This window comes from Silene latifolia, chromosome 2 (genome assembly GCF_048544455.1).
Source record: "Silene latifolia isolate original U9 population chromosome 2, ASM4854445v1, whole genome shotgun sequence".
NCBI classification, from domain to species: Eukaryota; Viridiplantae; Streptophyta; class Magnoliopsida; order Caryophyllales; family Caryophyllaceae; genus Silene; species Silene latifolia.
In genome coordinates this window covers 140,718,566-140,743,234 of record NC_133527.1, presented here as the reverse complement: position 1 = coordinate 140,743,234, position 24,669 = coordinate 140,718,566, and the positions used below count along the sequence as shown (strand labels likewise).

Sequence of the window (24,669 nt, the reverse complement as noted above, 5' to 3'; positions counted from 1 at the left end):
TGTTACTAATTGGTAAAGCTAATCTCAATTTTAGTTATGTGAGAGATCTTGTCAATTTAGTCATAAATTCCTTATAAGTGAATTAATTCGGTGAATGTAAATGACGTGAATTGACAACCGCGGAAAAATAAAATGCATGTGAATGACGATTTTGGCATGCGCGAAAATAAAACAAGCAAACAAGTAAGCATATGAATAAATCCTAGTATGGCCACTTAGTTAATAAAAACTAGTCTATTACATTTCGGAAACCAACTCCTTGGTCCCTTGCCTCATCATTCCATAAGTGGCTCCTTCTTGTGGGATTTGGAATACCTTCCAAAAATAGACTCCGTCTCGATGTAATCCGTCTTTTGGAAACGCCGATAAGAATAAATTATTACAATTGAATTACATAGCTATTCCTATTATACATTAATTAATAAAATAAATAAAACTATTAATTAATTACAAACCGACGATACGAGATCATATTTAATTACAAACAAATCGATATTCCCATTCATTTCGGGTAATAACGATTAAAAATAAACTAGGCCATACTAGGTACAACAAGATAAATACTTTAAATAAATGACATTCATTCATTCAAATTAAATAAATATGCTTAAAATTCTGTAAAATCATGCCAAAATCGCTCTATCTAACAATCATTGGTATCCATATCGGGTTTTGTGGATTTAATCGATTTTTAACATGTAAAAATCAATAATCAACTCTTAAATCTCATTTAAGTCCATACTAATTTTCCAAACTGTTTTGAACCTCAAAATTAGTCCTCACTAATTTTATGATGAATAATTAGTTTGATTTGGTGATATTTTGCTAATTTAATCGGTAAAATCATAATATTTAAGTAAAAATCCAAAATAATTGAAAAATTACCCAAAAAAATGAAACAAAAATTTTGAGTATTCTGGAACACTCCCAAGAACACCAAAATGTCATAAAAATTGCCCCAAAAAAACGGATAAAATTTATGAAGAAAAGATCAATATTTATTGGTTTTTAACCACTAAAACCAATAAACATCAAAACAAAGTGAAAACACATAATGAAATTCAATTTTAACATTTAAATAATATTTTTAAATGTATATAAATTTATCAAGGGCATAATTAAATGTTTCGAAATTATGATTATTTTATTTCACTTTTATCAACTTTCATCTCATAAAATCAATAAACATGCAAAAAATTCGAACCAACCTTCAACCATTTGCATACAATCATTAGAAAACATTCATGAAATACCATAAAAATTCCATGGACCGAATCAACTTATAACTATTTTTAGTCAATTTTTAACTAAATACGGCATTTTGACTCGGTTTTCTACCAAAAATCATTAAAAATAGCAAAATAACTTCAAAAATCACAAAACTTAACCACAAACCTTTTAAGATTATTAGGTATGCATGCCCAAAAAATTTCATGCTAAAACCTCTTCTAACACAATTTTTGAGTTTTTATAAATTTTCTCAAAATTCATTAAAATGCCTAAAATCAACATGCAAATTACAAGCCTAAGCTCTGATACCACTTGAAAGATCATAGATACATATTAGACTCTCTAATAAAAATTAAATTTTCTCATAATTTATCATTTAGGTGATCTATGTAACATGAATGCAAATATAAAAGCATAAAAATGAAAGTTTAAGGAAAAACAATTTCCTTACATTGATTTTATGGTAAAATGGGCACAAACTAGTTCGCCTTACTAGTTTGTTCATGAGCTTATAACAAATGGATGATCCTCCTTACAAATCTTCAAAGAGAATATCTCCTTCAAGATGCACCCAAGAACTTAACCCAAAAATAATAACAACTATTTAACTAGAAACTTGTTAAAATTATACCCTTGATAATATTTTAATATTACTAACTCTCTTAGTAAATATTAATTTGTATACTAACAATCTTAGTAAAGATGTATATTATTTTAGAGAGAGGAAGACCAAATAAAGATATCACATTCAAAGTGTACAAGTGAACACACTAGATAAATGAATAACAATTTGGTCTATAAAGGGGGGAAAAACCGGGTGGAGTGTGTGTGAGGTGGAGTGTTCAATTTGTCTTATATTTTTAATCTTACATCACATGCAAAATCTATATAAGATAACTTATGATATTATATAAAGTAAGGTGAAATGATTATGTTCCTAATCATCCACTACTCTATTTTACACGGTCCACTTGTCCATTTACGGGTCCATATTGGTTCTAATATTTGTCGCACAAATACGTGTAATTTTATTTTAAACATCGTTTCAAGTTTAAATACTTCCATAATTAAATCGTCCAAATCACTCCGTAAATACACGTGTACCACTACACATATTATTTACGTACTTATATTAATCACATTAATCAATTAGTACAATTTTAGTGAATTAACAATTAATTAACTAAAACCCGTCTCCCAAAATTTATTATTCAATTATCACATAATTAAATAATAACTGCCGTGCCTCGAGTTCGCAACTCGAAATCTCTCAAAAAATAATCGACTAACCTTTTAGTCTATAAATCAAGGGACTAATTAAATTGTATCTCATACAATTAATTAGTTGTCAATTGGGGTTCGTTCCTTTAGGTGTGACCGAAAGGGGTCAGTTGATCACCGCCGTCTCACGACAATAACGGTAAACTCTAGTCAGCCAGCCGTTATCGATTTACGTTAATCAACTGACGAGGATCAAATAATTAAATATCTGATGATATTCCACTAATGAGATTTATTATGTAAACGCACTATTGTGGAGGACACTAACTCCAACAATCTCCCACTTGTCCGACACAAGGTGTGCGCTACCAATTCTCTTGTCCGTTTTAATCTCCCACTCAATGCAAGGTGTCTTTCAGGTCGCACTTGCACACGAATATATCGCGAGTGGTTTTCTCGATCGGGAGTGTGACTACCTGACCGGAAAAATCTCTCACAGATTACTTCCGAGCGTGTCCACGCATTTGTAGTCATTAACTCCTCGAGTGGCCTTGAGATATAGTTACCCAACGTGGGTGGACAATTCCTGTATGCCATATCTATCCTTTTGTACAATACAGCTCACCATGACCAAGTAAATGCTCTTTTGGCCTCTTTTCACGGCACGACCTAGGACAAAAACCAAAGTCACTCGAAAACTGCACTTGCTCAGATAATAGTCTCCAGTCAAAAGAATCGACTCATTAGAACATCTTAGAGATCCCCGCCACGACCAGGCGTCTATAACAGAACTTAGGGACTCTCTAAATGGTCACTGTCCGGCAAAGTGTCACACACTCTGCCTATGTAATCGACCATTCATCACATATGACCTTATGGTGTTGAACAACCATCAATCGACTTACAGTCTAGTCACTCCGAGTCGTTACCTCATTAAGTGACTAGGGACAAAATACAATGTTCATCTTATTAACTTGAATAGTGTTCAACATTGTCTCCACAACTTATTCAGATAAACAAGGTATTTAAAATTTAGTCACACTAAATAAAAGATTCATAAAAGAATGAATGCGAAAACAATGAATGTGATTATCATATATATAATAAGAGATACACTATCCAATTATTACATATCCATAATCTAAAGAAAATTTGGTACTCGTCTCAATCCCATAGTGACGACATGACCATCATGCTTAGCCTTTGATAAAGGCTTGGTTAAAGGATCAGCAATATTATCATCTGTCCCAACCTTACAAATGTCAATTTCCTTCCTTTCCACATAATCTCTAATTACATGGTATTTCCTTTCAATGTGTCTAGATTTGTTACTAGACTTCGGCTCTTTGGATTGAAAAATAGCTCCACTGTTATCACAATATAGAGTGATAGGATCTTTGACGGAATGGACTACTCCTAGTCCCTCCATGAATTGCCTAATCCAAACAGCTTCCTTCGCAGCCTCAGACGCTGCAAGGTACTCAGCCTCTGTTGTAGAATCCGCGGTAACGCTTTGCTTGAAGCTCTTCCAGCAAACATGCTCCTCCATTTAGCATAAACACATAGCCGGATTGGGATTTCATGTCATCCCGATCGGTTTGGAAACTTGCGTCCGTGTAACCTCTTACACGTAACTCAGTGTCTCCTCCAAACACTAAGAACGAATCCTTAGTCCTTCTCAAGTACTTAAGGATGTTCTTTACGGCTATCCAGTGACTCTCACCAGGCTTGGCTTGATAACGACTTGTCATGCTCAAGGCATACGCAACGTCGGGACGAGTGCAAATCATAGCATACATGATTGACCCAACAGCGGAAGCATAAAGGACGGTCTTCATGTGTTCAATCTCCTTAGGAGTAGAGGGAGACTGTGACTTGCTCAAAGTAATCCCTTGGCCCATAGGTAGAAATCCTCTCTTGGAGTCTTTTATATTGAACCGGTAAAGAACTTTGTCAATATAAGCTTCTTGACTCAATGCTAGTATCCTTTTGGACCTATCCCTATAGATCCGGATACCCAAGATTCGTTGTGCCTCTCCGAAGTCCTTTATTTGGAAGTGTTTCCCTAGCCACTCCTTAACGGAAGTGAGTGATGGAATATCATTCCCAATGAGCAATATGTCATCCACATATAGGACAAGGAATGCAACCTTACTCCCACTAAACTTCATGTATAAACACGGTTCTTCCACACTTCTAGTGAAACCGTATTGTTTAATAACATGATCAAAGCGATGATTCCAACTCATAGATGCTTGCTTAAGACCATAAATGAACACTACAAAAAGAATTAAAACAGGCGACTGATTTTGGCGACTGAAATCAGTCGCCAAAATCAATTTGGCGACTGAAATCAGTCGCCAAAATCAATTTGGCGACTGAAATCAGTCGCCAAACGTCAGTCGCGGACCTTAGTCTCCTTTTCTAGCTTTGGCGACTAAAGTCGGTCGCCAAATTTGGCGACTGCCTAATCAGTCGCCAAATGCCAAAAATGGCGACTGATAGGGTAGTCGCCAAATTGGCGACTGATTAAAGGTAGTCGCCAAATTGGCGACTGAATAGCAGTCGCCAAATGCCAATTCAGTCTCCTTTTTTGGGTGACGTAGCCAGTTTGGCTGATGTAATTTGGCGACTGAATTGGGATTTGGCGACTGAAATTCAGTCGCCATTTTGGCGACTACCTTGAAATCAGTCGCCAAATTGGCGATCAATTGCGATCGCAAATCCCAATTCGATCGCCAAAGCTCTTTTGTATGTTTTGGTGGTTTTTTTCGTTTTCATTGCTAGCTAAATATTTACAACCTGCATACAAACCGATGTTCCACAACACCATACATCCCATTTCAACACACACAACACCATACATTTCAAACCAACACCTCCCAATTTCTCAAACTTCATTTCATATATTGAAAATGAAAGTTTTACAAGCTAAGCTATTCTAAATGTTCAAGTCTAAAGTGTTCAAGTTTTACAAACTTACATGCTAAAATCATCTTACTTGGAAGCCAACACCGGCTCCACTCCCCCCATGTGGACCATGCGGATCATTTGGATCGTAGTTGGATCTAGGTCCGGGGTTACAACCTTGCCACCAATTCTCAAACATTTCCATTCTTTCCTTCATTTGCCGGAATTCTTCATCACGTTTGGCAAGTTCTTCATCACGTTTGGCATCACATTCATCACGCTCTCTTATTTGACTTTGAAGTTGACTAATAACTCCCGGTTGATACGTGTTGCTGGGAATTTTTGAAGTCGATCTTCTACGCGTTTTCTCATAGAAAGCCGGTGTTGAACTTCCGGTACCATACACGTGCCCTTTCTTGAAGCCATCCACCAACTCATACCATATGTCATTGTCCGGTCTTTCTGGATTGGCGGCTTTTTCTCGTTCAAATGCTTCCTACAATATTAAACAAATGGTAGTAAGTTAATATGGTAACCACCTTATATACGACATTTTAAAAGAGAATAAACTAACAAAAATTAAGTGTTACGGAAAACTTACATATAATTGCTTGTCTTTTGGCTTAGTCCAAGTTCTAACCCCTTTTCCGTCAACTCTGGAATGCGTGTCCGAAACTTGAGTTCGCATCGTCGCAATTGGTCGTGACTTCTTCTTTCCTCTCTCGAATGAAAAAAAAAAAACATACATGTTATAAAATCAACAAAAAATCTAACATAAAATAAACATGTTGCATTGAAAACAAAAAAAAAAGTGTAAAATAATAGACAAAGTACTTACACCCAACATACGATTCCGAACGATCCACGAACCCGCGTAATGAGTAGGCTCGTTCACGGCGTCTTCCTTTCCTCCTCTTTTGTTGAGGAATGCTTGCTTAGACTTCTTCTGAAAAGCTTCACTTTTGGTATGCTTTATTAAGCCTTCATACTTGTCACCTGCAATTACACATATGAAATCATAACTAATAAGTTACTGATATTATTTATAATATAAGAGAGTATAAGCTAATTAATACAAATAACAAAACAAGTTAATTAAATACCTTTCATGTGGTCTGGTTCCTTTGGGCGCCTAACTACCTTCCAAATCACGTCCCGATATCGTCGAGTACCGACGTCATTGTACCTGATACGGACATTCTGTTCTTGAGACGGTGACCAAGCAAATGATAACTACAAAAAAAAGCGACAAAATTTCATATTAGTATAAAATAAAAGTATAACCTTGGTTCTTAAAAAATTAATCAAAATTAATTATTTGGTTTCTAAAACAAAGAATTACGGAAAATATATACCCGAAAGTTATTGAACCACGCCTCTCTTTGTGCATGAGAAGCTTGTGTCCACGATGTAGGAATTGGACCCACGAAATTAGTCTTCGTGCTTTTCGTGTCACCTCGTATCACGCAATCGTCCATAAACCTGCATTTATTTTGAACATGTAAAATTACAAAAAAAAAAAAAAAGAAATAAAAATAGTAGACTAATAGCGGTAGGACGTCTTTTGAACATGTAAAAAAAAAAAAAAGAAATAAAAATAGCGGTAGGACGTCTTTTCTTATTGGAATGGTCTAATCTTCCTTCATACATCCATGAACGTTCCAATCTCTTCATTTTAATCTAAAGAAGACCCCAAAGTAATTTAAACATTTTTAAAAAATAATAAAAAAATTTTACATACAAAATTTAAACATTATACTCCACATTATACAATAAACATATGAAAACAATATATAAATATTGTCAATAAGTAATCCATCTTCGAATGGGGTCCTTATCACTCCAACCTAAACCCGTCAATGTACGTTTCAAGTCACTAGCAAACACACTTGTAATTTATTAATGAGGAAAAAATTCGGCAGCAATTCCCTTCAGTTCTCCAAATACACATATACATGTATTCGGAGAACATTAAAGGGATCGCCACCAAACTCATTCCTCATTAATAAATCACAAGTACGTGTTTACTACCTAAATGACTTGAACGCACAAAGACAAACGATCCCAAAATGGGGACTATTCAAGAATTACTCTAATGAGTAATTCTTGAACGAATACTAAGTCAACATCAAATCAAACAACAACACAATCAAGTACTAAATTAATTAAGTCAATCAATAGCCCAATTCAACCACATAATAAAGGCTTCTATCCTAAAGTCCGTAACATAATTTGAACTAAAATTAGTAAATTTAAAAGGTAACTGGTAAGAGGAGGTTACCTAATCAAGTAAAAGCAAAAATGAAAAGAAAACAAGAAGCAACAACTACAGCGTGACGGTGGTGCCTAGCACCATGTGACAACCCGAAAAGAGAAAAGAAAAACAAAAATAACAAGGTTATTCTACCTCAATTCATCAATAACATGAATTATCAAACTAAATTTATCAAAATCAAGTCCTAAAGAAGGTTCTACTTAGCTAATAGATAATTTCTCTTAATCCAAAAGACGGTTCCACTTAGCTAATTCCATTAATGCAAAAGACGGTTTCACTTAGCTTAATATTAATAATAATAAGACGGTTTAATTAGTAATAATAATAATAATAATAATAATAATAATAATAATAATAATAATAATAATAATAATAATAATAATAATAATAATAATAATAATAATAATAATAATAATAATAATAATAATAACAATAATAATACTAATACTAATACTAATAATAATAATAATGAGACGGTTTCACCAAGGCCCACCGCACCCACGGACCACAGCCACCCACGGACCACCGCCACCCTTCCCCCACCGCCACCCACGGCCGACCAAACCCCCACCCATAACCCATAACCCTAAACCTAAACACAAACCCCCTTAATCATTCCCTTTTAATTCAAACACAAATTAAACTAAATCTAACTACAAATTAATCTAATATACTAACTACAAATAAATCTAACAAACTAACCACAAATTAATCAAACTAACTACAAATTAATCTAACAAATTAAACTAATTAAACTAAAATTAAACAAAAAAACACTAACCTAATTAAAGAGAGTGATGGAGGCAATGAGAACGGTGGTCACGGTGGTGGAAGTGGTGGTGTGGTTGTGTGGTTGTTGTCGTCGCCTTAATCGCCCGTTGCTGCTTCCTCTCTTTTTTTTTTGGGATATTCTCACTTGTACCCCTTAAGTATAAACTAATCCCACTTATACCCCTACTTTTTCGCAAAACCCACTTGTACCCCTCAACTATCTAATTATACATAATCCGTGACCATTACCTTACACCGTTAATACTGACGTTAACTCACACTTGGCTAATTAAAAGAGCATTCTCTATTTTACGCTCCAAAGTCCAAACCCTTACTCAAACATACTCTGCTTCAGAATTTCAAAAACCCTTAAGCTTCCTTATTTCTCCTTCTCACTTATAATCATCCTATCATCTAACAATCTGCCAAATTAGTAGTCAAGTTGCTCTTGTTGTTCCTCTTTTGCTATATTATGTAAGTAATCTCTTCTTCTACGTTTTTTCCCCAATTTCATATGATATATCGTTCATGACTGCAAGATATTATGAATTATTCGGTTAAAAATCAATTAAATCAGAGTATTTTTTGTTTATATATTGTTGTATAGTCGTAAAGTTTGAATCTTTTTCATATTTGTAATGAATATCTTATAGTGAATCCCAAGTTTGTATGATCAATGTTTGGCTGTTCATTTTCTCGTATTTTTAGGTGAATTTTTTGTCACTTTTTATTGATGATTTATACTTTAAACTGTGTGTATTGCATGTTTTTTGCAGAATGGAATCAATTCATATCAATATGCATTTTGCTGGTAAAAGTGTTGTAATTAGGGTAGAGGACACTGATAAGAGTCTTCTAATGGATGTGATAAATGACTTGTATGATGAGGCGGAGAAAGCGGATATGCGTCTGCCAAAACATCCATCTCTATGGTATGATTAGAAAAATAATTCTGTAATTTTGTTGGATGATAGGGGTTTAATGGAGATGTTTAGAAGGTTTGAGGATGAGGGAAAGAATGAAATTGATATTTGGATAGGTAAAACCCCAACCCCGTCCCATGTTCTTACAATGGCTAGACAACTTAGAGATAATAGTATGAACAATGACAAAAGCATGGTTGAACCAAATATCCACAATACCATTTCCTCACAAGTTATGTTGGGCTCTCTGACATTTGATGGTGTTATCGGTAGGCAAAAGTTACAAGTTAGGAGGAATCAAGTTAGTGTTAAAGGTGCTGGTAGTGGTGATGTTAGTGTGACTCAATCAATTGTCACTCATGAGAGGTATAAATTGCCCAAGGCTACAGCGAAATTGAAGGGGATTTATGTTCCTAAGACCAAATTGTCAGAAAACAGAGAAGGGAGTGATACACGGGTAGCAAGAAGCGTAAGAGTATCTTATAGACATGAAGATGATGGTGATTCTGATGAAACAGATCGACATTATGAGCCGTCAGATAGTGATGATGTAGAAGAGGAGGACGACATGAATGATTTAGAGGAGGAAGATGGGTGTATTTTGTCTTCTTTGAATTATATAGATGACGGCTATGTTCCTTTTCAAAAGAATGAGTGGCTAATTGAGGATGAAGGTGAGTGTTCTCGAGTTTATGCAAATGGTGAGATGTTCGAGGACACAGAATTTGGGTCAATTAAACTAAGGCCATGGATGCTTTTCATGGATAAGGAGCATTTCAAAGACGTCTTAAGAGATTTTTGCATTCAAGAAGGATTCTTTGTCGTCGTTCTTAAGGCAGACTCAAAGAGGTACACGGCGGAATGTGCCACCCTTGATTGTGATTGGAGAATTCATGCAAGTATTCTACCAGATAACATAACTTGGGCCATAAAGTCGATAAATAATCCTGATCATGGGTGTAAAGGGGTGAAAAATCATAATCCTATGGCCAATGCTCCTTGGGTTGCATCTAAACTAATGGACGATATACGAGCAAACCCGGATATTCCTGCCACTTCACTTCAAGATCTACTAAGAACCAGATATGGGCTGGAAATGAAGTCATCTACATTGTACAGAATGAAGGATACAGCTTTGAAAGTGATAAATGGTGGACATGATGAATCTTATAAGATAATGGGTAAGTATTGTGAGATGGTTAAGCTAACAAATCCTGGGAGTGTTGCTCAATGCACATGGGCATACATGGACACTCCAGAAAGACCTCTTCAGTTCAAAAGCTTGTTTGTGGCATTTGATGCTCAGGTTAAGGGCTTCATTGCTGGATGTAGAGGTCTTATTGGGGTTGATGGTACTCACCTAAAAGGACATTATGGTGGTGTTCTGTTAGCAGCTGTGGCACTTGATGCCAATAATGAATTATTCCCAATTGCAGTAGGGGTGGTTGAGTCTGAGAACAAAGATACTTGGATGAACTTCTTTTGGCAATTGAAGCAACTTCTAAAAGATAGTGAGAGGTCTAACTGGACTATCATATCGGACAGACAGAAAGTAAGCACTTTTACTTACAAACTTACTTATATACTACCTTAGTAATTACTCAAATATACATACTACTCAATCATTTCTTATTTCATGCTACTTATAGGGCGTGGAGCCAGCTTTACAAGTTGTGTGGCCAGAAGCACGTAGGAGGTATTGTGCTCGACATTTGTGCAGTAACTTCAAGAAAGAGTATCCAGGTGTCCTGATGCACCAGCTGTTTTGGAGGGTGGTTAACTCTACGTCTGAGTCCACATTCAAGAAAGCTCTTGAAACGGTGGCTAAAGCAGGAGGTGCAGGATGTGCTAGGTGGTTACTTGACATAGGAGATAAAGAGACTTGGACCAAACACTGCTTTGATCCGGACTTAGCAACTGACGAGAACACTTCAAACTTTGTGGAAAGTTTCAATAGCACATTAGGAGTGCATAGAAGCTTACCAGTACTAGCTCTACTTGAAGGTGGGTAATTACTCAATTATACCTCAGTTTAGTTCATAATATGTGTGTTTTTTTGCTCACAAATTACTATTCATGTAGGTCTTTTAATTGACTCGGTTAACGTCTTTTAGTTGTCTAACAAAATTTCATACATGTAGGTGTAAGAAGAATATCTATGGTGAGGCATGCCACTCGACAACACGTTGCTGAAACTTGGCCTGATGATGGAATATGTCCAAATGTAAAGAAGTGGTTGAAAGAGGTGAGAAAAAATTCAAGACGATGTCAAACATATTATTCTGGCCCTGGCAAGTATGAGGTACTTGATGGTAGGACACAATTTTCAGTGTCTTTGTCTAACAAAACTTGCGCTTGTGGTTTATGGCAAATTAGTGGCATACCTTGCAAACATGCCGTTAGAGCTATATTGGTGGCTAATAAGGATCCAAATAAGTATGTCTCTGAATGGTATTCTGTTAGGAAATACAAGGAAGCGTATAGCTTATGCATTAATCCTATTCCCGATTCTGAGCAATGGCCTTCCTTTGACGATATTCCTACCTTGGAACCACCTACGTTAAAAAGGTCGATTGGGAGACCCTCTAGAAACCGGAGAAGGGAACCCGGGGAACAAAGAAAGGGGAAGAGGTCTACTACAGTCAAGTGTAAGAAATGTAATTGTTTTGGACACAACACAAGGACGTGTAAAGGAGGGTACACCGCAAAGGAGAAAAGGCAGATGCTATGCAAGATTACCAAATCAGCTTCTGCAAGTATGGAAATATGCACTCAAGCTTCTACTTCAAGCAAGGGGACAAAAAGGAAGACAACGGCTTAAGTTTTTTTCAAGTATGGAAATATGCACTCAATCACCATTCCTTTTTTTTTGGCTTAAGTTTTTTTCTACTAGCTTGCGTTATTAGCATAGATCTTGAGAACATTGTAATGTGTCAAATATTGCTACTGCTCGTTAATTTTGGGCTGGAAATGGTGAAGCATTTTGTTTGAAAAAAATTCTGTTTTCTCATTAATGTTGACTACGAAGTATTTTACTATTCCATCGTATAATTTTGCTTGCTGCTTATAGTTATTCACTAGAAGCACTATAAGAAGTGAAAATAGGATGAAGAAAACATAGGTAAATAAAGATAGATGATAAATGAATGGTTAAAAATGAATGTTAAAGATGAAGTATAGGGAAGAAAGGAAGAAAATGAATGTTGCAGTAAGGAAATTAAAGTGGGTTTGTATAAAATGAAGGAATTTGCAGGGAATGATGGGAGGGGATGAGAACAAATATGTTAGCTATTTTAATTAACCAACGTGTGACTTAACGTTAATGTTGACAGTGTAAGGTAATGGTCACGGAATATGTATAATTATATAGTTGGGGGGTACAAGTGGGTTTTGCGGAAAAGTGAGGGTATAAGTGAGATTAGTCTATACCTAAGGGGTACAAGTGAGAATATCCCTTTTTTTTTTGTTTCGAAAGAGTAAAGCAGGAGAGAGGAGTTCCGTTTTTCTATAAAAAAATTTGGCGACCGAAAACACATTTGGCGACTGAAATTCAGTCGCCAATTTGGCGACTACTTTTAAATCAGTCGCCAAATCTGATTATCGGTCGCCAAATTAGATTCCCCTTTTAAAAAAATCAGTCGCCAAATTGGCGACTGATTTCAGTCGCTAATTTGTGAATCAGTCGCCAATTTGGCGACTACCAATATCAGTCGCCAAATTTCGGTCGCCTGTTTTAGTTTTTCTTGTAGTGGGACTTCTTGCGCTTACACACCTTCTTAGGGTTAGATGTATCCACAAAACCTTCAGGTTGTATCATGTACACCTCTTCTTCTAGAATCCCATTCAAGAAGGCGGTTTTGACATCCATTTGCCAAATATCATAATCCTGAAATGCGGCAACCGCTAAGATTATCCTAATGGACCTAAGCATAGCGACTGGAGCGAAGGTTTCATCATTGTGTAAACCATGAACTTGGGTGAAACCTTTTGCCACCAATCTAGCTTTGTAAACATCCACATGTTTATCCACGCCGAGCTTAATTTTATATATCCATTTACACTGAAGAGGTCGCACTCCCTCAGGTAAATCAACCAAGTCCCATACTTGGTTCTCGTACATGGAATCCATTTCGGACCGCATGGTTTCTAGCCAAAGCGAGGAGTCGGGACTAGACATGGCCGATTTGTAGGTAGTGGGTTCATCACTTTCAAAAAGTAACAAAACACCATCCTCTTCGATGTTACCAAGGTAGCGATCAGGTGGATTAGAAATCCTACTTGCCGTTTCAGAGGAAGAGGGAATGCTATCCTCCACGTTCTCTTCTACCTCATTCTCGGTTTGTGGCTCTCGAACTTCTTCAAGTTCAAATTTTCTCCCACTCTGTCTCCTAGAAATAAACTTCTTTTCTAGGAAGACAACATCACGACCCACAAACACTTTGTTCTCGTGTTTATTGTAGAAGTAATAGCCACGTGTTTCCCTTGGATATCCTATAAAAAGACATTTGTCAGATCTGGGTGCAAGCTTATTGTCAGACTTGATCTTAACGTACGCTTCGCAACCCCAAATATGCATGAATGATAAATGTGGGACTTTTCCTGTCCATATCTCATATGGAGTCTTATCGGCTGCTTTAGTCGGGCTTCGATTTAGTGAAAATACTGCAGACAAGAGGGCAAAACCCCAAAATGAACTAGGAAGCTCAGTTAGACTCTTATGACCGAACCATATCAAGTAAAGTTCGGTTTCTCCTTTCGGCCACACCATTTAATTGCGGTGTGCCAGGAGGAGTCCATTGTGATACTATACCACAATCTTTTAGGTGTGAATCAAATTCAATATTTAGATACTCACCACCACGGTCGGACTGTAGGGTCTTAATCTTTTTATCCAATTGGTTCTCTACTTCATTTTGAATCTCTTTGAACTTGTCAAAAACTTCACTCTTGTTCTTCATTAAGTAGACATACCCTTATCTACTTAAGTTATCAGTAAAAGTAATGAAGTAGTGAAAACCTCCTATAACGGTGATGGTTAATGGTCCACACACATCCGTATGTATGAGGGCCAAAACCTCACTAGCTCGTGTCCCTTTTCCCGCAAAAGGTGCACGAGTCATCTTGCCTAGAACGCAAGACTCGCATGTACCATAAGATTCGAAACCAAATGGTTTGAGCACTTTTGATGAAGCAAGTCTCTTAATGCGTCTTTCGTTTATGTGGCCTAAACGACAATGCCAAAGGTAGGATTCGTTTGGATCACCCGTTTTGAGCTTTTTAGTTTCCACATGATAAACGTCATTAACATCATTTAAAAAATAAATGCCTCCAATTGAAATGGCCTTGCCATAAACCACATCATTAAAAGAAAAAGTACAACACTTGTCCTTAATCATAAAATAAAAGCCTTCCGCGTCTAATGCGTAAATGGAGATGATGTTCTTAGTTAAAGTTGGTACAAAATAACACTTATTTAAATACAACTCTAAACCACTAGCTAAAGTGAGCACATAGGTCCCCACGGAAACGGCGGCTACTCTAGCTCCATTGCCCATGCGGAGATCCACATCACCTTTTGCTAGTGCTTGCACGCCCCTTAAACCCTGCAAATGATTACAAAGGTGAGAGCCACTTCTGGTATCAAGTACCCAAGTGGAAGTACATGCATAATTAACGTATATCACATAGAGAGAGGAAATCATACCAATAGGCATCACACGCCCTTCCTTGAGATCCTCCAAGTATTTGGGACAACTCCTCCTATAATGCCCCTTCCCATTACAAAGGAAACATTCGGCCTCGGCGAGTTTGACACTTTTTGCCTTGGGATTGCCATTCTCAACGGCCTTCCCTTTCCCTTGTCATGTTTTTTTGACGATTTCTTGAATTTGGACTCCTCCTTCCCTTTTCCTTTCTTGACTTCAAGGGACATGTTCTTTAACTTCATGGTTAAAATATCTCCTTTTTTACTCCCACTAGCTTCCATATCCCTCTCCGCTTGGGTGAGGAATGCGTGAATTTCATGGTAACTCTTATCCATGTCATTCATGTTATAGTTTACCCTAAAGTGGGCAAACTTGGTGGGGAGTGAGTGGAGGATACGATCCACCACAAGAGTCTTAGGAATCTTACACCCTAGACGCTCTAGGATGTCAACATATTCGACCATTTTGAGTACATGGGGACCAACCTTTTGGCCCCTCTCAAGCTTAGCTTCAAAGAAGCGTTCCGCCGCATCGTATTGACGGACTTTAGGTGTTTGTGAAAACATAGTGATCATACGAGTGAATATATCGTTCGCATTTAAAGAAATGCTTGATAGCTTGAGATTTGGGGACATTGACCATATCAATACATTCTTGATATCATTCGACATCCTCACATGGTCATCATAGGCGGTCCGCACCGCCGATGGAGCCCTTGCACCGGGCTCGATAGGAGGAGCATCGGTCAAGTAAGTGAGAGCACATTGTCGGACAACGCGACACTTTTGATGTTGGATTCCCAATCAAGAAAGTTACTACCGTCATCTTTTAAGATACATTTGTCCATTACGGACCTTACCCATAATCTTTGCCTAGTGAAGTAGTCGATGGAGTTGATGAAGTTGCCATTGCTAATTAAAATGCTACAACAAAAAGGAAAAATCAACATCCATTGTTTAAAAAAATTTACTTATGAAAACATGTTTAACAAGTTTTAGCATTTATATAATGATCTCCCACTAAATTATATAAATGATTCCAAGACCCAAATATTAATAAAAAATGAGCATCGCTTGGGCGAAACATCCCATAATTGTGTAAATCCGGTAAGTCACGTTGACTAATTCTACCTCTAGAACTCTTGGTCGACGAATTTCCTTAAATCCATCTACTAGCCTCAGAACACAAGACCGTCTTATATCCCGTTGAGTCCAACCAGTTTTAGCGTGTGATAACCGTTTACCACCCTACTTACCCAAGGTAAAAAGAGAACACCCCGCTTGGGCGAGCGTGGCTCTAATGAACAAGAGATTCATATGTGTTACTAATTGGTAAGGCTAATCTCAATTTTAGTCATGTGAGAGATCTTGTCAATTTAGTCATAAATTCCTTATAAATGAATTAATTCGGTGAATGTAAATGACGTGAATTGACAACCGCGGAAAAATAAAATGCATGTGAATGACGATTTTGGCATGCGCGAAAATAAAACAAGCAAACAAGTAAGCATATGAATAAATCCTAGTATGGCCACTTAGTTAATAAAAACTAGTCTATTACATTTCGGAAACCAACTCCTTGGTTCCTTGCCTCTTCATTCCATAAGTGGCTCCTTCTTGTGGGATTTGGAATACCTTCCAAAAATAGACTCCGTCTCGATGTAATCCGTCTTTTGGAAACGCCGGTAAGAATAAATTATTACAATTGAATTACATAGCTATTCCTATTATACATTAATTAATAAAATAAATAAAACTATTAATTAATTACAAACCGACGATACGAGATCATATTTAATTACAAAGAAATCGATATTCCCATTCATTTCGGGTAATAACGATTAAAAATAAACTAGGCCATACTAGCTACAACAAGATAAATACTTTAACTAAATGACAATTATTCATTCAAATTAAATAAATATGCTTAAAATTCTGTAAAATCATGCCAAAATCGCCCTATCTAACAATCGTTGGTATCCATCTCGGGTTTTGTGGATTTAATCGATTTTTAACATGTAAAAATCAATAATCAACTCTTAAATCTCATTTAAGTCCATACTAATTTTCCAAACTGTTTTGAACCTCAAAATTAGTCCTCACTAATTTTATGATGAATAATTAGTTTGATTTGGTGATATTTTGCTAATTTAATCGGTAAAATCATAATATTTAAGTAAAAATCCAAAATAATTGAAAAATTACCCAAAAAAATGAAACAAAAAATTTGAGTATTCTGGAACACTCCCAAGAACACCAAAATGTCATAAAAATGGCCCCAAAAAAACGGATAAAATTTATGAATAAAAGATCATTATTTATTGGTTTTTAACCACTAAAACCAATAAACATCAAAACAAAGTGAAAACACATATTGAAATTCACTTTTAACATTTAAATAATATTTTTAAATGTACATAAACTTATCAAGGGCAGAACCAAATGTTTCAAAATTATGATTATTTTATTTCACTTTTATCAACTTTCATCTCATAAAATCAATAAACATGCAAAAAATTCGAACCAACCTTCAACCTTTTGCATACAATCATTAGAAAACATTCATGAAATGCCATAAAAATTCCATGGACCGAATCAACTTATAACTATTTTTAGTCAATTTTTAACTAAATACGGCATTTTGACTCGGTTTTCTACCAAAAATCATTAAAAATAGCAAAATAACTTCAAAAATCACAAAACTTAACCAAAAACCTTTTAAGATTAGTAGGTATGCATGCCCCAAAAATTTCATGCTAAAACCTCTTCTAACACAATTTTTGAGTTTTTATAAATTATCTCAAAATTCATTAAAATGCCTAAAATCAACATGCAAATTACAAGCCTAAGCTCTGATACCACTTGAAAGATCATAGATTCATATTAGACACTCTAATAAAAATTAAATTTTCTCATAATTTATCATTTAGGTGATCTATGTAACATGAATGCAAATATAAAAGCATAAAAATGAAAGTTTAAGGAAAAACAATTTTCTTACATTGATTTTATGGTAAAATGGGCACAAACTAGTACGCCTTACTAGTTTGTTTTTGAGCTTATAACAAATGGATGATCCTCCTTACAAATCTTCAAAGAGAATATCTCCTTCAAGATGAACCCAAGAACTTAACCCAAAAATAATAACAAGTATTTAACTAGAAAGTTGTTAAAATTATACCCTTGATAATATTTTAATATTACTAACTCTCTTAGTAAATATTAATTTGTATACTAACAATCTTAGTAAAGATGTATATTATTTTAGAGAGAGGAAGACCAAATAAAGATATCACATTCAAAGTGTACAAGTGAACACACTAGATAAATGAACAACAATTTGGTCTATAAAAGGGGGGAAAACCGGGTGGAGTGTGTGTGAGGTGGAGTGTGTTGGAGCTTGTGTCCTCCAGTTAGTGCGGATAACGTCATTGCACACACACTTGTACGGACAAGTGAGAGCTTGTTGGGGTTGGTGTCCTTAACAGTTAGTGCAAGGACTTATAAATCTCTAAAAGGATCAAAGGGCATACTTTTGGTATTATTATCAGTTGATCCACGTTTATCAATAACGGTTGGCTTGCTAGATAAGTTTGACGTTATTGTCATACAGATGGCGGTGATCAACTAGTCCCTAAAAGTCACACCTATAGGATACGTTCGAGAGATGTGACGGTATGAAAATACTGTCATGTAGATGCCAAAATTGACTAACCAATTAGTCCGAGTTATTTGACTATTAATTAGTCAAAAATGTGATGTTGAGATATTATATTTAATACGGATTAAATTATATGGGCTAAGGCGAATTAACCAGTTAATTCGTAAAATCAAATATAAGCGATTTATATTTGATTAATGTATATTGAATAAATTATACAATATCGTCTTTGTCGGACATGTATTAATACTTTAACTAACCCGTATTATTAGTTAATGTTTTAATAGCCGATAACCGATGACGATTTATAATGAAACCGTGTCATATACATTTAGCGGATTTCGGGTCGGACCACGAGTTAAACTTAAGGAGAAAATGGAAGCCCATTTCCTCCTTGATCCACTCGGCCAAACCGAGATTAGGAGAACAAAAGGAGAGCTCCTCCTCTTGTTTAACCTAATCATCATTAGTGAATTAAAATTAGGGTTTTGGAGATTAAATTTTCTCTGAAACCGAGATCTCACATCTCGAGAAAAACTCACATCAAGTTCTCCCAATATTGCAAGGCAATCGGAGAACACGTTCTAGCACAAGGGCATATCTCGGACAAATCTTGGGTGCAACAATTAGGAGGGAATCTCGTTTGATTTCTGTTCTTTACGCCGTGCATCAAAGGACCCGAGGTTAATTCTTGTTCCTTATCGTTTCTCTATTGTATTTATGTTTTATGACGATAATCACATATTAAATTTACGTTATAGTCCTAAATTTAGTGGGTCTTATACGGATATAACCCTACAAGTGGTATCAGAGCGAGGCCACGTAAATTTTTCTATGTGTTTTTCATAAAACGATTTTGAAACGGCTATGTTTGTCTCGAAATCCGTGCCTTGTATACACGGATGTTGCGTTTTGTTAAAACCGTGCTACTGCTGTTTTTTACGGTTTGTCTTGGGTTGTTTTTCGATTTTGTTCTTTTACATGTTGTTATTTTATACGGAGATTATAGCAACATGTCAAGTTTTGTCAATTGTTAAATTGTTTTGATGCGTTTTTGATCAAAATTGCAATTGATTTTGTCTCGACAAACTGTTTTCACGAGGGTTTTGAAGTTTTCAGCCATGTTTGCATGCGATCGAGCGTATTTCTACTCGATCGAGTGCCATCTCTGTCTTGTTTTTGCTCGATCGAGTCCCTGTTGTACTCGATCGACCCCTTTTCAAAACCCTACTGCTCGATCGAGTTGTCCTCGTACTCGATCGAGTAGATTTGCTGATAAAGGTACTCGATCGACCACCAGTTTAGTCGATCGAGCACTTTCTGTTTGGCAACCCTCTCGATCGACTTGCGAGTTGATCGATCGAGCCCTTTCGTTCCTCGATCGAGCACACTGTGTCCCTGGATCGAGGATTTTGTTTTGACATGACTTTGAAAATTTATTCCTTTTGCTTTAAATTTTCTTTTGGCTACAAAATGTACTTTATACGGATATTGTACACTCGCTATGATTGTGAAACGGTTCACACACGTACCATTAAGTTATTTTAACGTGTATTTAAAGTAACGGACTGTATTAGATTAAAATTAAATTGATAGAAGCGGTTTTATCACATGAATTTTAATCATTAAAAGGTGGTTTGGATAAATTTCACATAATTACGGAATTATGTCACGAATGAATTTGTTTTTAGTTGATGCATTTTATTTATCGTTAATTATGAATGTTTTTGAATGCTTTTATTACTTATTTATTTATTTTTTGCAAACGGTTGTAACTTAGTGTGGCCTTAGTAGAACGTGTTACCGTAATGATGGAACACGGTCTTGGTTGTATTTTGAGATCTCGTATCTCAATTTTATTTCTTTTAATTACAGTTTTTTAATTAGAATGTAAATAGGTTTATATTTGTAATTTTAAATTGTAATTTTTGAGAAGACCAAAGATGGAGACCGGATGCTCACTCCCGCTACTTGGATCAAGATGGAACATCAAGATAAGCTTCTCGGGTCCAACGGTGGATTCCAAAGTTGTTTTATGTTTTATTTTACTAGGATAGGCCACACTAGGAATTTTATTTACGTATTGCATTCCTTTATTTATTTTTCGTAACGATAATATGCATCATATTCCGCCTAAAAACCAAACCACCTAATTATTGCATGAAAACTGACACATATAGAGGTCACGAGTTAGTTTTCATTGACATTCTCATGTCACACGATTTTAAGCCATCACCCAAATTGATTCATTCACGCAGACGCTAGTTATTCGTTCACTTAAAATGAATTATAATTAAGTTGATGGGATCTTCCTCGTATAAACAAAAATTGAGAACGGTCTTTATAGGTCAAACTCCAATGAGTCCCTTCTTCGTCGGTAGGCATAATATGACCCCTTCTACGTCGGGTAAGTTGGAACCGATTGACCTATTTTATCTCAACACTATGGTCACTCGTACGATCCTGTGACTATGGTGGACTATAGATAGGATTTACGGAAATCTATCGACCAAGAGTTCTTCCGGAAGAATTAGCTAAACAGTTGGCTTATCAATTTACAGAAATTGAGTCTTGGGATCACTTGTATCATTCTTGAGAGAGATCAATTATGCAAGTGCGAGAGTCTACATGTTAAAATGTATTTTAAATAGACTTAAATCACCTCGATGAGTTGCTTATTTCGTTTTGTTTTTCTTTCTTTTCAGTGTAGATCACGACTTTTAAACTGCTTAATAACAAATGGCTGGTTCTACTGATAACCCAATGCCAAGTGCCACATTGGACCGTGAGTCCTGGCTTCGGATCTTCATGAATCAGATGAATCAGTCTACTCGACTGAAGAATGATGGATCAAACTTCGCGGACTGGGAGGCGGCATTACGGAATGCTGCTGCTGCTGACGGGAAGCTCAAATATCTATTAGAGCCCATCCCGGCAAACCCAGGTCCCACGGCTAGAGCTGCTGAAATCACCAAGTTTAATGATTTCTGTATGGAAGCGGGTGCGATTAAAAACGTACTCATTTTTGCAATGGAACCCAATTTGCAGAAACGCTTCATAGCCCATGGTGCAAACAAGATTTTCACCACGCTCACCAAGGAATTCTCGAAAGCACCGAGAATCGTGACCTATGAGCATACCACTCGCTTCTTTGATGCGAGACTCCAGAAGGGCCAACCGGTTAGCCCACACATTCTCAGCATGATTGAGAATGTCGAGAAGCTGGAGACCTTTAATTGTAACATCAGCGAGAACATTGTTATCGACCGCATGCTTCATTCACTCCACGATGGTTTTTCGCAATTTAGAGCGAATTACTATATGAATGATTTGAAGAAAACCCCACATGAACTGCACTCCCTTCTCGTACAGACCGAGAAGGACATGAAGTTCAGTGGGAGCTTGAAACAGGATGTTCTCGTTGTGTCAAACAAAGGAAAGGGTAAGGGCAAAGCTAAAGCAGACCTAACAGTAGGTAAGGCGAAGTTTAAGAAGTCGGGTTCAGGTAAGAGTGGTCCTGGTGAGTCGAGCACCTCATCAGGCGCGACAAAGAGCAAGAATGAAAACATGGAATACCATCATTGCAACAAGACTGGGCATTGGAGACGCACATGTCCTGTTTATCATGAGGACTTAAAGGCAGGTCGTGTTAAACCTGTTGGTATGTCTTCTTCTTCTTCTACTTTTATTCATATGATTGAGATTAACCACGCAAGTTACGGAACTTGGGTACTTGATACTGGTTGTGGTTCTCATCTGTGTAATCATGTGCGGGGGCTCGAAACATCGAACCCCTCGTAAAGGGTGAGGTGGACTGCGTGTCGGGAATGGAGCACGAGTGGCTGCCGTCTCAAAGGGGACATATGTGATCCGACTTCCCGGTAGATTTGAGTTGTCATTATATGACTGCTATTATGTACCTAGTCTTTCGAAAAACATTATTTCAGTTTCTGCACTTGATAAACTTGGTTTTTCATTTGTAATAGAAAATAATACTTGCATTTTCTCATTACACGATATGATTTACGGCAAGGCAGTCTCCATGAACGAAATTTATGTTTTAGATCAGACCAGCGAAATATTACACGTAATGAATAAAAAGTTAAAGGTTGGTGACAAAGATCAAACGTATCTATGGCACTGCCGCATGGGACACATTAATGAGAAACGCGTTAAACAGCTCATCAAGAACGGAGCTATCTCGGCCTTTGATTTTCAATCATTTGGCACGTGTGAATCATGTCTCATCGGTAAAATGACTCGTATTTCCTTCAAAGGTGTTGGAATGCGCGCTGCTGACCTATTAGGGCTCATACACACGGATGTATGTGGTCCTATGTCAATCACCGCACGAGAAGGCTATAGGTATTTCATCACTTTCACGGACGATTTGAGTAGATATGGCTATGTCTACTTAATGAAGCACAAAAGTGAATCCTTTGAGAAATTCAAAGAATACCAGAATAGGGTGCAGAACCTATTGGGTAGAAAGATTAAAACACTGCGTTCGGATCGTGGTGGCGAGTATCTTTCCCACGAGTTTGATCAACACCTAAAGGACTGTGGGATTGCCCTACAGTTAACTACACCTGGAACACCTCAATTGAATGGTGTGTCCGAACGGAGAAATCGAACTTTACTTGATATGGTTCGATCCATGATGAGTCACACGGTTTTACCTGATTCATTATGGGGTTATGCTCTTTTGTCAGCCGCTCTAATACTTAACCGAAGTCCGTCTAAAGCTGTTGACAAGACTCCATATGAACTATGGAAGGGAACGGTCCCTAACTTGTCCTTTATACGGGTTTGGGGCTTTGAGGCTTATGTCAAGTGGAGACACGAGGATAAGCTCGGCCCGCGATCGGTCAAGACATACTTTATAGGTTATCCTAAAGGAACACTTGGTCATTACTTCTATTCGCCAACCGAACAACGCGTTTTTGTTGCGGCTAGTGCGACATTCTTAGAGAAGGAATTTCTCGAGAATGCAAAGAGTGATAGAACCTTCGACCTGTCGGAGATTCCAGAACCAAACACCGAGCAACCATTGGAGGAACCTGTTCCTTCAATCCCGGCTGCGGTGAATATTCCTGAGGAACCTAGGAGGTCGGGAAGAGTCTCTATTCCTCCGGACAGATACATTGGTATGGTCGAGGGACATGACATAGATGACGTTCTACTCTTAACGAGTAGTGAACCCGCAACCTATAAAGGTGCCATGACTAGTTCTGACTCAAAGCTATGGCTTGAGGCCATGCAATCCGAGATGGACTCCATGTATGAGAACAACGTATGGGATCTTGTTGACTTACCTGCTAAGGTTCGTCCCCTTCAATGCAAATGGCTTTACAAGATAAAGCATTCTGTGGAAGGTCAACAAGATATCTACAAAGCACGACTAGTTGCTAAAGGTTTCACTCAAGTGCCCAGTTTGCACTACGATGAGATTTTTGCACCCGTAGTCATGCTGCGTTCCATTCGGATTATCTTAGTGATTGCCGCTTTTCATGACTATGAAATTTGGCAAATGGACGTGAAAACCGCCTTCTTAAACGGCTTTTTGGAGGAAGAGTTGTACATGGTACAACCCGAAGGTTTCATCGATCCAGTACATCCTAAGAAAGTATGCAAACTTAAGCGTTCCATTTATGGACTTAAGCAAGCATCAAGGAGTTGGAATCATCGCTTCGACCAAGTGATAAAAGAAAATGGATTTACTCGATCTGTCGAGGAACCATGTCTATATATCAAGTCGAGTGGGAGCAAGATTGTCTTCCTAATATTGTATGTTGACGACATACTCCTGATTGGGAATGACATACCTCTCTTAACTTCGGTGAAAGTATGGTTGAAAAACCAGTTCCGGATGAAAGATCCTGGGAGAGGCACAAAGAATTCTAGGCATCCGTATCTATCGAGATAGATCACGACGGATGTTATCTCTCGATCAGAGTCTTACATAGACAAAGTC

General features: G+C 37.0%; 1 protein-coding gene and 1 long non-coding RNA gene across 2 annotated transcripts; one reads left to right on the top strand and one right to left on the bottom strand.

Moving 5' to 3' along the window:
* Positions 1–6,290: 6,290 nt before the first annotated feature.
* LOC141630418 (uncharacterized) lies at positions 6,291–6,812 on the bottom strand. Its single transcript, XR_012537483.1, has 3 exons — positions 6,717–6,812; positions 6,465–6,594; positions 6,291–6,357 (listed from the first exon to the last, which is right to left on the bottom strand). It is a non-coding gene; the product is annotated as an uncharacterized LOC141630418 (long non-coding RNA).
* A 1,723-nt stretch (positions 6,813–8,535) lies between these two features.
* Positions 8,536–12,151, top strand: LOC141641389 (uncharacterized). The gene is made up of 4 exons (XM_074450052.1): positions 8,536–8,881; positions 9,184–10,882; positions 10,980–11,334; positions 11,472–12,151. The coding sequence occupies exons 2-4, from the start codon at positions 9,389–9,391 to the stop codon at positions 12,149–12,151; spliced, it is 2,529 nt and encodes an 842-aa protein (XP_074306153.1). The 5' UTR covers positions 8,536–8,881; positions 9,184–9,388.
* Positions 12,152–24,669: the final 12,518 nt, after the last annotated feature.

What these genes read in the sequence shown, in the direction of transcription:
- LOC141641389 (XM_074450052.1), top strand. Translation starts at nt 9,389, where the DNA reads ATGGAGATGTTTAGAAGGTTTGAGGATGAGGGAAAGAATGAAATTGAT. An exon ending in TCATATCGGACAGACAGAAA is followed by an intron (nt 10,883 to 10,979) that starts GTAAGCACTTTT and finishes TGCTACTTATAG; the next exon opens with GGCGTGGAGCCAGCTTTACA. An exon ending in AGTACTAGCTCTACTTGAAG is followed by an intron (nt 11,335 to 11,471) that starts GTGGGTAATTAC and finishes TCATACATGTAG; the next exon opens with GTGTAAGAAGAATATCTATG.